Source organism: Ovis aries, chromosome 4 (genome assembly GCF_016772045.2).
Source record: "Ovis aries strain OAR_USU_Benz2616 breed Rambouillet chromosome 4, ARS-UI_Ramb_v3.0, whole genome shotgun sequence".
In the NCBI taxonomy this organism is placed as follows: Eukaryota; Metazoa; Chordata; class Mammalia; order Artiodactyla; family Bovidae; genus Ovis; species Ovis aries.
The window spans coordinates 113,609,092-113,621,372 of NC_056057.1; the positions used below are offsets into that span (position 1 = coordinate 113,609,092).

The 12,281-nt window shown below is 51.6% G+C and overlaps 1 protein-coding gene across 2 annotated transcripts in view; it reads right to left on the minus strand.

Annotated features, from left to right (window-relative positions):
- Window positions 1–12,078, minus strand: part of ZNF777 (zinc finger protein 777) — a 33,035-nt gene extending 20,957 nt beyond the window's left edge. The window contains exons 1-3 of one of the 2 annotated variants that reach the window (XM_042248984.2): window positions 12,014–12,078; window positions 5,953–6,813; window positions 4,554–4,680 (exon numbers count right to left, since the gene is read on the minus strand). In XM_042248984.2, the coding sequence (XP_042104918.1) occupies window positions 4,554–4,680; window positions 5,953–6,798 (973 nt within the window). In that variant the 5' untranslated portion in view covers window positions 6,799–6,813; window positions 12,014–12,078. Of the gene's footprint in view, window positions 1–4,553; window positions 4,681–5,952; window positions 6,814–11,215; window positions 11,348–12,013 lie in introns of those variants that run through there. The other variant, XM_027968921.3, reaches the window with a different exon arrangement.
- Between the last annotated feature and the right edge of the window lie 203 nt (window positions 12,079–12,281).

Sequence of the window (12,281 nt, forward strand, 5' to 3'; positions counted from 1 at the left end):
GCCCTCGGTCATCTGTGGCTCTCAGGTGGCCAATGCCTGCTCGGATTTTCATGACAAAGGCAGAAGACATATAAAGTTTTATAAATGAAAAAACTAACCTTAATAAAATCTAGAGGTCATGAAACAAAACACTGACAGGTTTTTTTACATTACAAAAAGTTTCAAGTTCTTTGGAAATAAAGTCAAAAGATGATGAAACTTGAAGAAAATAGTATCTCACATACATTAGTAAAATATAAGGCCAAGGGTTAACATCCACAATTATATATATATAAAATCTCTGCTAAGTCACTTTAACTCAGATGACCATTATATCTACTACTGTGGGCAGGAATCCCTCAGAAGAAATGGAGTAGCCATCATGGTCAACAGAAGAGTCTGAAATGCAGTACTTGGATGCAATCTCAAAAACGACAGAATGATCTCTGTTCATTTCCAAGGCAAACCATTCAATATCACAGTAATTCAAGTCTATGCCCCAACCAGTAATGCTGAAGAAGCTGAAGTTGAATGGTTCTATGAAGACCTACACGACCTTTTAGAACTAACACCCAAAAAAGTCCTTTTCACTATAGGGGACTGGAATGCAAAAGTCGGAAGTCAAGAAACACCTGGAGTAACAGGCAAATTTGGCCTTGGAATACGGAATGAAGCAGGGCAAAGACTAGTAGAGTTTTGCCAAGAGAACGCACTGGTCATAGCAAACACCCTCTTCCAACAACACAAGAGAAGACTCTACACATGGACATCACCAGATGGTCAACACTGAAATCAGACTGATTATATTCTTTGCAGCAAAAGATGGAGAAGCTCTATACAGTCAACAAAAACAAGACCAGGAGCTGACTGTGGCTCACATCATGAACTCCTTATTACCAAATTCAGATTGAAATTGAAGAAAGTAGGGAAAACTGCTAGACCATTCAGGTATGACCTAAATCAAATCCCTCATGATTATACAGTAGAAGTGAGAAATAGATTTAAGGGACTACATTTGATAGATAGCGTGCCTGATGAACTATGGAATGAGGTTTGTGACACTGTACAGGAGACGGGGATCAAGACCATCCCCATGGAAAAGAAATGCAAAAAAGCAAAATGGCTGTCTGGGGAGGCTTACAAATAGCTGTGAGAAGAAGAGAAGCAAAAAGCCAAGGAGAAAAGGAAAGATAAAAGCATCTGAATGCAGAGTTCCAAAGAAAAGCAAGGAGAGATAAGAAAGCCTTCCTCAGCGATCAATGCAAAGAAATAGAGGAAAACAATAGAATGGGAAAGACTAGAGATCTCTTCAAGAAAATTAGAGATACCAAGGGAACATTTCATGCAAAGATGGGCTCAATAAAGGACAGAAATGGTATGGACCTAACAGAAGCAGAAGATATGAAGAAGAGATGGCAAGAATACACAGAAGAACTGTACAAAAGGATCTTCACGACCCAGATAATCACGATGGTGTGATCACTCATCTGGAGCCAGACATCCTGGAATCTGAAGTCAAGTGGGCCTTAGAAAGCATCACCACAAACAAAGCTAGTGGCGGTGATGGAATCCCAGTTGAGCTGTTTCAAATCCTGAAAGATGATGCTGTGAAAGTGCTGCACTCAATATGCCAGCAAATTTGGAAAACTCAGCACTGGCCACAGGACTGGAAAAGGTCAGTTTTCATTCCAATCCCAAAGAAAGGCAATGCTAAAGAATGCTCAAACTACCGCACAATTGTACTCATCTCACATGCTAGTAAAGTAATGCTCAAAATTCTCCAAGCCAGGCTTCAGCAATACATGAACCGTGAACTTCCTGATGTTCAAGCTGGTTTTAGAAAAGGTAGAAGAACCAGAGATCAAATTGCCAACATCCGCTGGATCAGGGAAAAAGCAAGAGAGTTCCAGAAAAACATCTATTTCTGCTTTATTGACTATGCCAAAGCCTTTGACTGTGTGGATCACAAGAAACTGTGGAAATTCTGAAAGAGATGGGAATACCAGACCACCTGACCTGCCTCTTGAGAAATCTGTATGCAGGTCAGGAAGCAACAGTTAGAACTGGACATGGAACAACAGACTGGTTCCAAATAGGAAAAGGAGTACCTCAAGGCTGTATATTGTCACCCTGCTTATTTAACTTCTATGCAGAGTACATCATGAGAAACGCCGGACTGGAAGAAACACAAGTTGGAATCAAGATTGCCGGGAGAAATATCAATAACCTCAGAAATGCAGATGACACTACCCTTATGGCAGAAAGTGAAGAGGAACTAAAAAGCCTCTTGATGAAAGTGAAAGAGGAGAGTGAAAAAGTTGGCTTAAAGCTCAACATTCAGAAAACGAAGATCATGGTATCTGGTCCCATCACTCCATGGGAAATAGATGGAGAAACAGCGGAAACAGTGTCAGACTTTATTTTTGGGGGCTCCAAAGTCACTGCAGATGGTGACTGCAGCCAGGAAATTAAAAGATGCTTACTCCTTAGAAGAAAAGTTATGACCAACCTAGACAGCATATTCAAAAGCAGAGACATTACTTTGCCAACTAAGGTCCATCTAGTCAAGGCTATGGTTTTTCCAGTAGTCACGTATGGATGTGAGAGTTGGACTGTGAAGAAGGCTGAGCACCGAAGAATTGATGCTTTTGAACTGTGGTGTTGGAGAAGACTCTTGCGAGTCCCTTGGACTGCAAGGAGATCCAACCAGTCCATTCTGAAGGAGATAACCCTGGGTGTTCTTTGGAAGGAATGATGCTAAAGCTGAAACTCCAGTACTTTGGCCACCTCATGCGAAGAGTTGACTCACTGGAAAAAGACTCTGATGCTGGGAGGGATTTGGGGCAGGAGGAGAAGGGGACGAAAGAAGATGATGGCTGGATGACATCACTAACTCTATGGACGCGAGTCTGAGTGAACTCCGGGAGTTGGTGATGGGTAGGGAGGCCTGGTGTGCTGCGATTCATGGGGTCGCAAAGAGTCGAACACGACTGAGCGACTGAACTGAACTCAACTGAACTGAAGTCACTTCAGTCGTGTTCGACTGTGTGCAACCCCATAGATGGCAGCCTACCAGGCTCCCTCGTCCTTGGTATTCTCCAGGCAAGAGTCCTGGAGTGGGGTGCCATTGCCTTCTCCGATATAACCTCTACGGGTACTGAAATAAAAATATCAAAGTTACGAATAGGTAATTAATAAACACATAAAAGATGCACAAGTTCCCATACCGATACAAGTCAGTATCATATTTTGTCCATCAGAAAAGACAAATCTTTACAATAGGAGAACCTTGGTTGGGCTAAGGGTGTGGAGATGGCGCTGTCACACTGCTAGGTGAACACACACAGCCCTGGGGATGGCCCATGGAAGCGCCTGTGACGCTGTACACAAGCACCTTTCCTTGGCAAGCCCACCTCGCCGAATCCATCCTGTTGAAATACTCTCGGAAGTGCACAAACACAGAGAGAGCCTGACTGCAACCTTCTGCAGCAGTGAGAAGACAGATCCAGGCTGCCGCTCATCAATAGTTCAATATCAACAGCACAATGGTTCACCAGTAACACTGCACTGCCCTTCAAGCGGGCCTGTGGGCTGACACAGGAGCTGTCTCTCACTACCGTTGGTAAAGTAAGTGAGGGATCCCATTTGTGCCAACCACAAACCACACGTGCACGAGTGCACAAGATGATGAGAAACAGTATAGGCCCCAGGGTCCACGGTGGGTCCCTTGGGGGAGTGGCACTGACTAGAGGGTGGCGGCTGATCATTATCATACAAACCTAAATTGTTGCCTTCGCACAATGACGCGCATACTTGAGAAAGAAAAGTGGGGGAGAAAAAGGTACCCCATGGAGAGGTATAGATGGATAAAAGTAACAGTTCCAGCAAGGATTAAATTTTCTATGCAACAGCATATTTAACGTTTTTCTAATTTTGTATGTGTGCATTTGTGTGTGGGTGTGGGCGTGTGTCCGAAGAGTTCCCCACATCAAAGAAAAGGATACATATAATTCTAAAGCTTATCTTCCTAAGTCTTCATCCTCAAATACCCTTATTAACAAAGATAACAAGAATACACAGATTTGGGGGGAGGAGAGATCTCGGTGAAATCGTGACCTCCCGGTGGGGACCTAGGATGTTCCTTTAACCCCCGGGGTCATACCTCATCTCTGCACAAGGGGGACAAGAGCTCTCAATCAACGGCAGTATTCAGGGCTGTCCTAACTCCCGAGCAGGAAGGATGTGCTGTTTAAGTGCCGTTCTCACAAGGCACCTCACACTTTGTTCAGTAAGGGTCTGCTGGACAAACTAATTTTAAGGTTCATATATATACGTATACACACACTGCTGATGTCCAAGTTTGTCCCCCGACCCCTGTGGCTTCTCCACAGTGTGGTTTCTCTGTTTACAGACTGTGCTGATCTATGCTGCACTGGTGTGTATGGGTATATGGGTGCCTGTTATTTTTTGTTGGGCTCTTAAAAATGACTTCTGGGCGTTCAGAGGCCCCAAAGGTTCCTAACGAGCCCCGAGCAGGCTAGCAGGAAGCCGTGGGCAGACAGCCGTCTTCTTACCCATGGAAACCAGAGACTCGTAGTTGCCGCGCATCACATTCTTGTACAGCTCCTTCTGCCACTCAGACAGGTTCCCCCACTCCTGCTCCGAGAAATGGACGGCCACGTCGTCGAACGTCACAGGGACCTGAAACCACACAACTGCTCAGTGTGGACCCACTGGAAGGCACCACAGGGCCTAGGGCTGCCAGATCCCAAAGCCAAGAACAGCTCCGGCCCCCTGGGCTTGGGTCAAAACTCTCAGGCCTGGAGCAGAAAAGGCCCAGCTATGAGTTTTCACCAGGGACCTCTCTAGAAATCAGAAGGCTTCAGCCACTGTCGTGGCCTGAGACAGTCAGGGCCCCGGGCTGTCTGGTCCCCTTCTCCTCTAACAGGATAATCCCTGCTGCTGTAAAGCGTGGTCTGCAGACCAGCAATGGCACCACCAGAGAACATGCTGGAAATGTAGACTCTCGGGCCCTACGCCAGACCAGCTGATTCAGACTCGGCATTTAGTAAGATCCCCAGGTGATTCAGCCACTTACCCTGGTGGCTCAGATGGCAAAGAATCTGCCTGCAATGCAGGAGACCTGGGTTCGATCCCTGGCTTGGGAAAATCCCCTGGAGAAGGGAATGGCAACCCACTCCAGTATTCTTGTCTGGAGAATCCCATGGACAGAGGAGGCCCAGGAGGCCACAGTCCATGGGGTCGTAAAGAGCTGGACACGACTGAGCGACTAAGACACACACTTCCAGGTGATTCATGTATACAACACAGTCCATGCATTGTCCCCAGTCCCCACACCGGCCCTGCCTTGAGGCTGCGCAGAGAGGCAGTAGCATAAAAAAAAACAACAAAAACCAAAAAGAAAACCAGTCCACGTTCAAGTGCTCTCTTCTGGGAAACAATATTAAAACCTAACTGTCCCCTGGTGTTTTCGAACATCTCTGAAAATCACATTTTTACTGGCATTAACATGACTTATAAGTTAACTGATACAAATGTTGCACACAACAGGGCCCTGTAACATTTCACAGAGTTTTCCCTCCACCCCAATGGGAAACCACACCACAGAGTCTTCCCTCCACCCTGACGGGAAACCACACTGGTCCACACTTGTCCACAGCTCAACCACTTGGCCTTCAATGTGTCTTTTATCCCCAGACATCACAACTGAACTTCCTTCTACCCTGACAGCTCCCGTCACTAGGACGTCTCTCTGATCTATAACCTATGCTTTACATCAACAGGAGGAATCATTTGGTCTGGGTGTGTCCTGTTCTTAGTGGAGTTGGAGACCAGACATCATCAGATTCTTTTCCTTCTTACCCACAGCTTTCCCTTTCTTTGATACTAAATTCCTAAAATCCATTCCAGTCCTGGTCACTCCTTGGGAAGCCCCAGCTGGGATAAGGTTACCTTGGGAACTTCCCCGTTGCTGCCCGGGGGCAGCCGCAGGATCCAGAAGTTTCTGTTCTTCAGCAGGTTCTCCATGTTCTCCAGGCGCCTCTGCAGCAGCCCATACTCCTGCAGCAGGGTCCCCAGCACGACCCACTTGCTCTCCAGGTGGTTGGCGAACTCTACTGCCGTCTTCTCGCAGTCAGCTATCTTCTTCTCATTCGTGCCAGTCCTGCCCTCCAGGGTCAGGAGCCGCATGGCTTGGGCCTCCAGTTTCCTCTCCACCGCTTGGACGGCAGCCCACACGGCCAAGCGGGTGATCTCCGCCGTTGGGAGTGGGGTGTCCTTCTGGGCCGCAGCAGAGATCTGGAAGGGGGTGTCCTTTTGGGAAACCGGGCTCTGGAGCAGGGGGTCCATGTCGGTCTCGGGCACGGTGGGGGACAGGGTCAGGGGGTCTCTCTCAGGAACTTCGGGGGAGTGGAGTGGGGCTTCTTGATGGTGGGTGGAGTGGGAGAGAAGGGACATCTCTTGTTCGGCAGTGGTGGGGGGCGGATACGGGGGCTCTTCTGGGGAAGTCAAGGGGCCCTGGATCCGAGTCTCTTGCTCGGAAGCGCCAGGATACAGGAGTGAGGGTCCCTTCTGGAGCACGGGTGGCATTCGGCCAGAAGTCTCTTGCTTGGGGGCGCCAGGAGTCTGGGGTAGGCAGCCTTGCCGGGAGATAGCGGGAGACAAAGAAGGGAGTTCTTTGGGGGGAAGCACGTGGGATTGGAACAGAGTTTCTCGAGGGAGTCCGGCCGGGGCCTGACGCGGAGTTTCTTCCTGCAGGACGCTGGGGAATGACAGAGGGGAGGAGCGTTGGGTCTCCATGTCCAACTGCTGGACCTGTGTTCAAGGGGAGAAAGGACAGTGTTGAAGGCCAAGGGTCTCCAGTAGGCAAATAAATTCCGAAGATAAACACCCACATTAAAGGGGCTTCAGGCTTTGTAACAATACGATACGCTCCATGGACATGAGTCTCTTCTTGAGACCCTCATGCTGATCTACGTGTGGATGATACAACTACATTAACAACAGATAAAAGATGGTAACACCACCTCTGCTTCCACAGAGCCGTCTCCTTTTCACAACATACACTATGCAGGAGGCATCTTGCGAGTAGAGGTGTGGGAGAGGAAAAAGGATACTGGCCTTGAACTGGAACATTTGGTTTTCAGCCTCTGTCTATACCAAAGCTGTCTGGGTTTCCCTGGCCCGGCTATTTGACTTCTCTGTTCTCAGAGTCCTCAGCCATTAGAAAGGGTCATAATATCTCACCCGCCTGCTACCTCACTGAGTTCTTCAAGCAGTGAGCACTAAATATAGAGTAAAGCTCTGAAAAGCAACAGAGCAGAATCTTGTCAATGCCGGGCTAGCCGAAAACTGCCAGCAAGGTGGGGCTGGTTCTACGAAGGAACTTGCCTCCAAGCTGAACTCGACATCCAGCCCCACCGCTTCTATTTGTATCATCAGGCAGACATGGCACCCATGTTCTTTCCCTTGTTTTGTCCAACGGTAAGGACACACAATTACCTTAAGCTTCCCAGACCTTTTGATAATAGCTGAATTGTTGACTTAATAACATTTCTCAGAGTTGATACAGTATAGGTTTGCCTTTGAAACACTATGGACCCAGCCCCTGCTGGAGAGGCTGAATGGGCTACTGGGCACGCGGGCTGGCTCCTGTGACATGCAGAGAAGAGAGACACTGACACAGGTGTGGGCATGGCAATTCAGAGCCAAGGTTCCCGGGCAGAGGGTCCCCAGCGGTAGGTGGACCCTGGCTGGTGGGGTCCTCCCCATGGTTCATGAGGTGGGAAGGAGGAAAAACGGAGGCCTGGCAGGATGGGAAACAGAGCTGAAGTCAACCAGTTTCGTGACCTGTGTCGTGGTTGGTAGGGACTGGAGCCAAAATAAAGATCCTTCAATTACTTGAAGGGGGTTTCAATTATTCACTCTCTCCCCCATTCCCTGCCTTGCTATGTCCATGTTCAAGGAAAGCTTGTATCATCATGGAGGTGAAACCAAGGTCTTCTGAGTGACCAGCGCTGTTTCTATCTATCCAGACAATCAATATGTTTATTGGAACTGAAAAGAATTTCTTCTTTATCTATGTTTGTCAAGCACACTCTTCTTTCAATGAATCTGCTGAAAGGCCAGTTATTATGTGCCAGATAGAAGTTATCTTTAAAGTAACTGAAATTCCTTTTTTCTTCATTTGAAAATTAGCATATCCCTGGTGTCCAGTCTGAAACACAGTATGTGCTCAACACATGTCTGCTGAATGAAAAGTATAAATGACAGGGTTACAAAATGTTACTAGAGTTAACAATGAGGGGGTTTCCATAATAGCTCAGTTGGTAAGGAATCCACCTGCAATGCAGGAGACCCCAGTTTGATTCCTGGGTCGGGAAGATCCCTTGGATAAGGGATAGGCTACCCACTACTGTATTCTTGGGCTTCCCTTGCAACTCAGCTGGTAAAGAATCCGCCCACAAAATGGGAGACCTGGGTTCGATCCCTGGGTTGGGAAGATCCCCTGGAGAATGGAAAGGCTACCGACTCCAGTGTTCTGGCCTGGAGAATTCCATGGACTGTACAGTATAAAGTAGGAAAAATAGAGTTAATAATGAAGTTCTTTGAATCATCAAAGATGATTCATCTAAACCTATTTACACCTTCTAATGCTTTCTTTCATTTGTTCATTCATTCATGTGTAGCGCGTAACTGAGACAGCATCAGGCTTTTAAGACAAGGACTGAAGATTTAAGACCTTGTTCAGGCAAAAGGTTTCTGAGGTAGTACAATCCAACAGCTTCACAGGGAACCAGATGTGATGGCTAATTAGTCAGGTAAAAGCTGACAATTATTTGGCCTTTATTATGTGCCATGAACTGTGTTTTACAGGGTTTATCTAATTCATTCTTCACAAAACCCTATGTTGCTGCTAAGCTGCTAAGTCACTTCAGTCGTGTCTGACTGTGTGACCCCATAGACGGCAGCCCACCAGGGTCCCCCATCCCTGGGATTCTCCAGGCAAGAACACTGGAGTGGGGTGCCATTGCCTTCTCCGACAAAACCCTATAAACAGGGACAATTAGAATTCTTATCCACACTTAGCACAGGACGGCGTGGAGGTTTGGAGAAGCTAAGGAACTGGCCCAAGGTCACACAGCCGTCTGGCTCCAAAGTCTGAGTTTCAGCCTAAGCTGCAGGTTGCCTCTGGGCCTCATGTACCAACTGAGACAGCTGGTCAGTGTGTGTTCTGAATCCTTTTTACCTCTAAAATTTGAAGGCTTGGAGATTAAACAAAGACTTGTGGGAAGGCCCTGCCCATGGACATTCTGATTTAATGGTGGGGTCAGGGACCCCTTCAAAAAGCTCGTGAAAACTATGGATTCTCCCCCTCAAAAACACACATGAGCACATACCCAAAATTCAGCAAGCACTCTCAAGGGCATCACAGACCCCTGAACCCAAAGGCTCATCAACAACTAAGCCACCTCTCAACTCTTCACAGGCGAGGGAGTGACTAGACAACCATCTGAGATAGGAGTCTCAGACACAGGGAAAGTGAGGAGCCTAACACAACACAATAGGTACAGGTATGGCCCTGTCCTCCCAGGGGTTTAGGGTATTTGCCTACAACTAGTAGGAAGAAGGGAAAATCCCCAGGGGCAAAGTGAGTCTCTCAGGTGTGATCCAGGGGTTTAACTGGGAACAATGAAGAAAAGCTTCAGGACAGTATATAAAGCCATTAGAGCAAGGCATCTTTACTAAGTAGTCTAATCAGAGCTCAAAGGAAAATACCAGTTATTTGCTCTCTATTATTAGAGTGTCTCTATCCATTTCCGGATTCTGAGCACTGTAGAGCCATGAGGGGCCACAGAAGCACATCCTCTCCACCGCCCCCAAATAAGAGCCCCGGGCTCTATTTTCATCAGTCCCAGTAAACCTGTGGCTTGATATTACGCTAAGCAAAAAGAAATGGCCAAAGGGGGGAAACGGAGCTTGTAAATATGATATGTAAGATTAACAAGCTTACATTTTCAAACTGTTAGGGACAGGGAGAGAATTCCTCTGGTTCTTATTTCATAGGATTTAACCCCACCCTCCCAACCCCATGTATCCTAAACGGATGGGGTCTCCAGGATTCATTCATTAGAAAAATTCATCATACCTATCTTATAAAGCCGTGCCATTGTCTCCTATGACCCAATGTGGTTCACCCAGAATTATATACTATTCAAGAGTCCTGGAGACCTAGGCACTTAACAACCATTTTGTTTTACTTTTCATAGCGTCGCTTTTATTATCATTATTATTATTTTAAGACCTGAGGCTCTTCAGAAAAGCCCTATATCCCGACCCCTTCCTGTACCCAACAGGAAACTGAGGCTCAGGGCTCTGCCTCCCATGCAGCAATCCTCCTCCCAGCACGACTACTGCATTTTAAAGAGCAGGTCTGCGGGGAGCTCTGGAGACTGATTTTTAAGAACGGCCCCCTGATAGGGGCACACCAACCCCCAAACCCTTCGTAGCTCGCTTCCCCAGACCCCAACCGTCCGGACACTCAGAGTTCGACCGGGCCTCCGGACGCAGAGAGGCTGGAGGCCGAGGCGCCCGAGCCCGAGGGTCACCTGCTCCCCACGCCGGAGACGCTCGGGTGGGCGCTGCCCGGCCTCCCACCCGGCCATCACCTCCCCCCGACCTCGACGGGCCGCGGCCCCAGCGCGCCGGCCCAGGCCCCCGCCCCAGAGGAGGCCGCCGCCAGGGCCGCCCCCTCCCCGTCCAGGCCCGCGGCGGCCCGGAGGCAGGTATTTCTGCGGACGCGGGCGCCGAGCCACGGATGACTCGCTACGTGACCTTGGGGGCAGGCAGGGCCGGTCGCCGCCAGAAGTCCGTGCCTCAGTGTCTCCGCTCTGCGAAATGGGGAGAGCCGCGTCAGCGCCGCGCTCCGGCCGCGGGAGGCTCCGCGGGGCCGAGCTCTGCGGAAAACGTGCGGCGGCAACCCCGACGGACGCGGCGCCGGCTCCGCAGGGAACGAGGCGCGCCGCCTCGGCGCCCGCCTCCGGGCCCGCGTGCGTGCCAGGCCCCGGGCGTCCCCGCAGGCGCGCCCGGACGGCCGCCGGCTTCCCGGCCCGGCTCCGCGCCCGCAGCCGCCCCCCTAGCCCCCCGCCTTCCCGAGCAGGGGCGCGCGAGCCCTCCTGGCCCCCCGCCCCCACGTCGCGGCGCTTCCGTCCCTTACCGAGACCCCAGGCCGGGCCGCCGAGCCCGGGACGCGCAGGCCGTCCCCAGGGCCCCGAGTCCGCGCGTCCGTGCGAGCGCGGGCCGCCCTCGCCGGAGCCGGGGCCGCCTCGGCCATGGCCCTGCGCTGTCCGGCCCGGAGCCGGAGTCGCCGCCGCCGCCGCCGCCGCCGCGCGGCCCCACGCAGGCCGGACCCCCCCACCCCACCCCCCGGCCTCTCCGCAGGCGGCGCCCGCCCGGCCCTGCCTTCCCCGCCCGAGCTCTCGCGGCCGTCGGGCCCGGCCTGCTCGGGGCGGGCGGGGACGGAGCGGCCGAGCCCGGCGGCGGCGTCGGAGCGGGGCGCGCGGCGGTGCGGGTGGCCCCGGCGGGCTGCGCCCCGGCCGCGAGCTGGGCCCCGGCCCTCAGCACCGGCCCGCGCGCGCGCGGCCCCTCAGCGGCCGCGGCTGCGACCCCCCGGCTCCGGCCCCGGCCCCGGGCTGCGAGCTGCGCTGCCGTCCCGGCGCCTCTTCAGCAGGGGAGCTGCACAGCAGCTGCCATGTTGATACAAACTGCATCCTGGGAGGCATGTCCCTCTCAGGCCGTTTAAAGAGAAACACTCCGAGGCTCGTCGGAGGCTGCAGGAACCCAGACAGCTCCATCTACAGCCGGTAGGAGCGAACAGTGTCGAGCGAGCAGCCGGGGCGGCGACGGACACGCCCTGAGCCCCGGGGCCAGCCCGTCGTGCCGCCCGGGCCGAACCGCTCGGGCCTCCCGCCTCCCCGACCCCCGTGGGCCGCCCCCTCGCCCCCCGGCCTCTCACCTGGGGTCCTCGCCTTGCCGGCCACCCTAGGGCGAGACCCGGAGGCGGGAGAGCGGAGGAGGAATAACCGCGCGCGGCCGAGAGGCGACGTGCTGGGGTCTGGAGGCGGCTTGATTGGCTCCGACAGCCTTCCTCCCGCCGGGTCCCCCCCGGCTCCTCTCAAACCCAGAACCCGGGTCGTTCCCTTTTCAAAAACCTGCGCCTCACAAAGGGATCTGAGAAGCCCGTCACACCAAAGAAAAAAAAAAAAGCCCGGAGTTCATGTGAC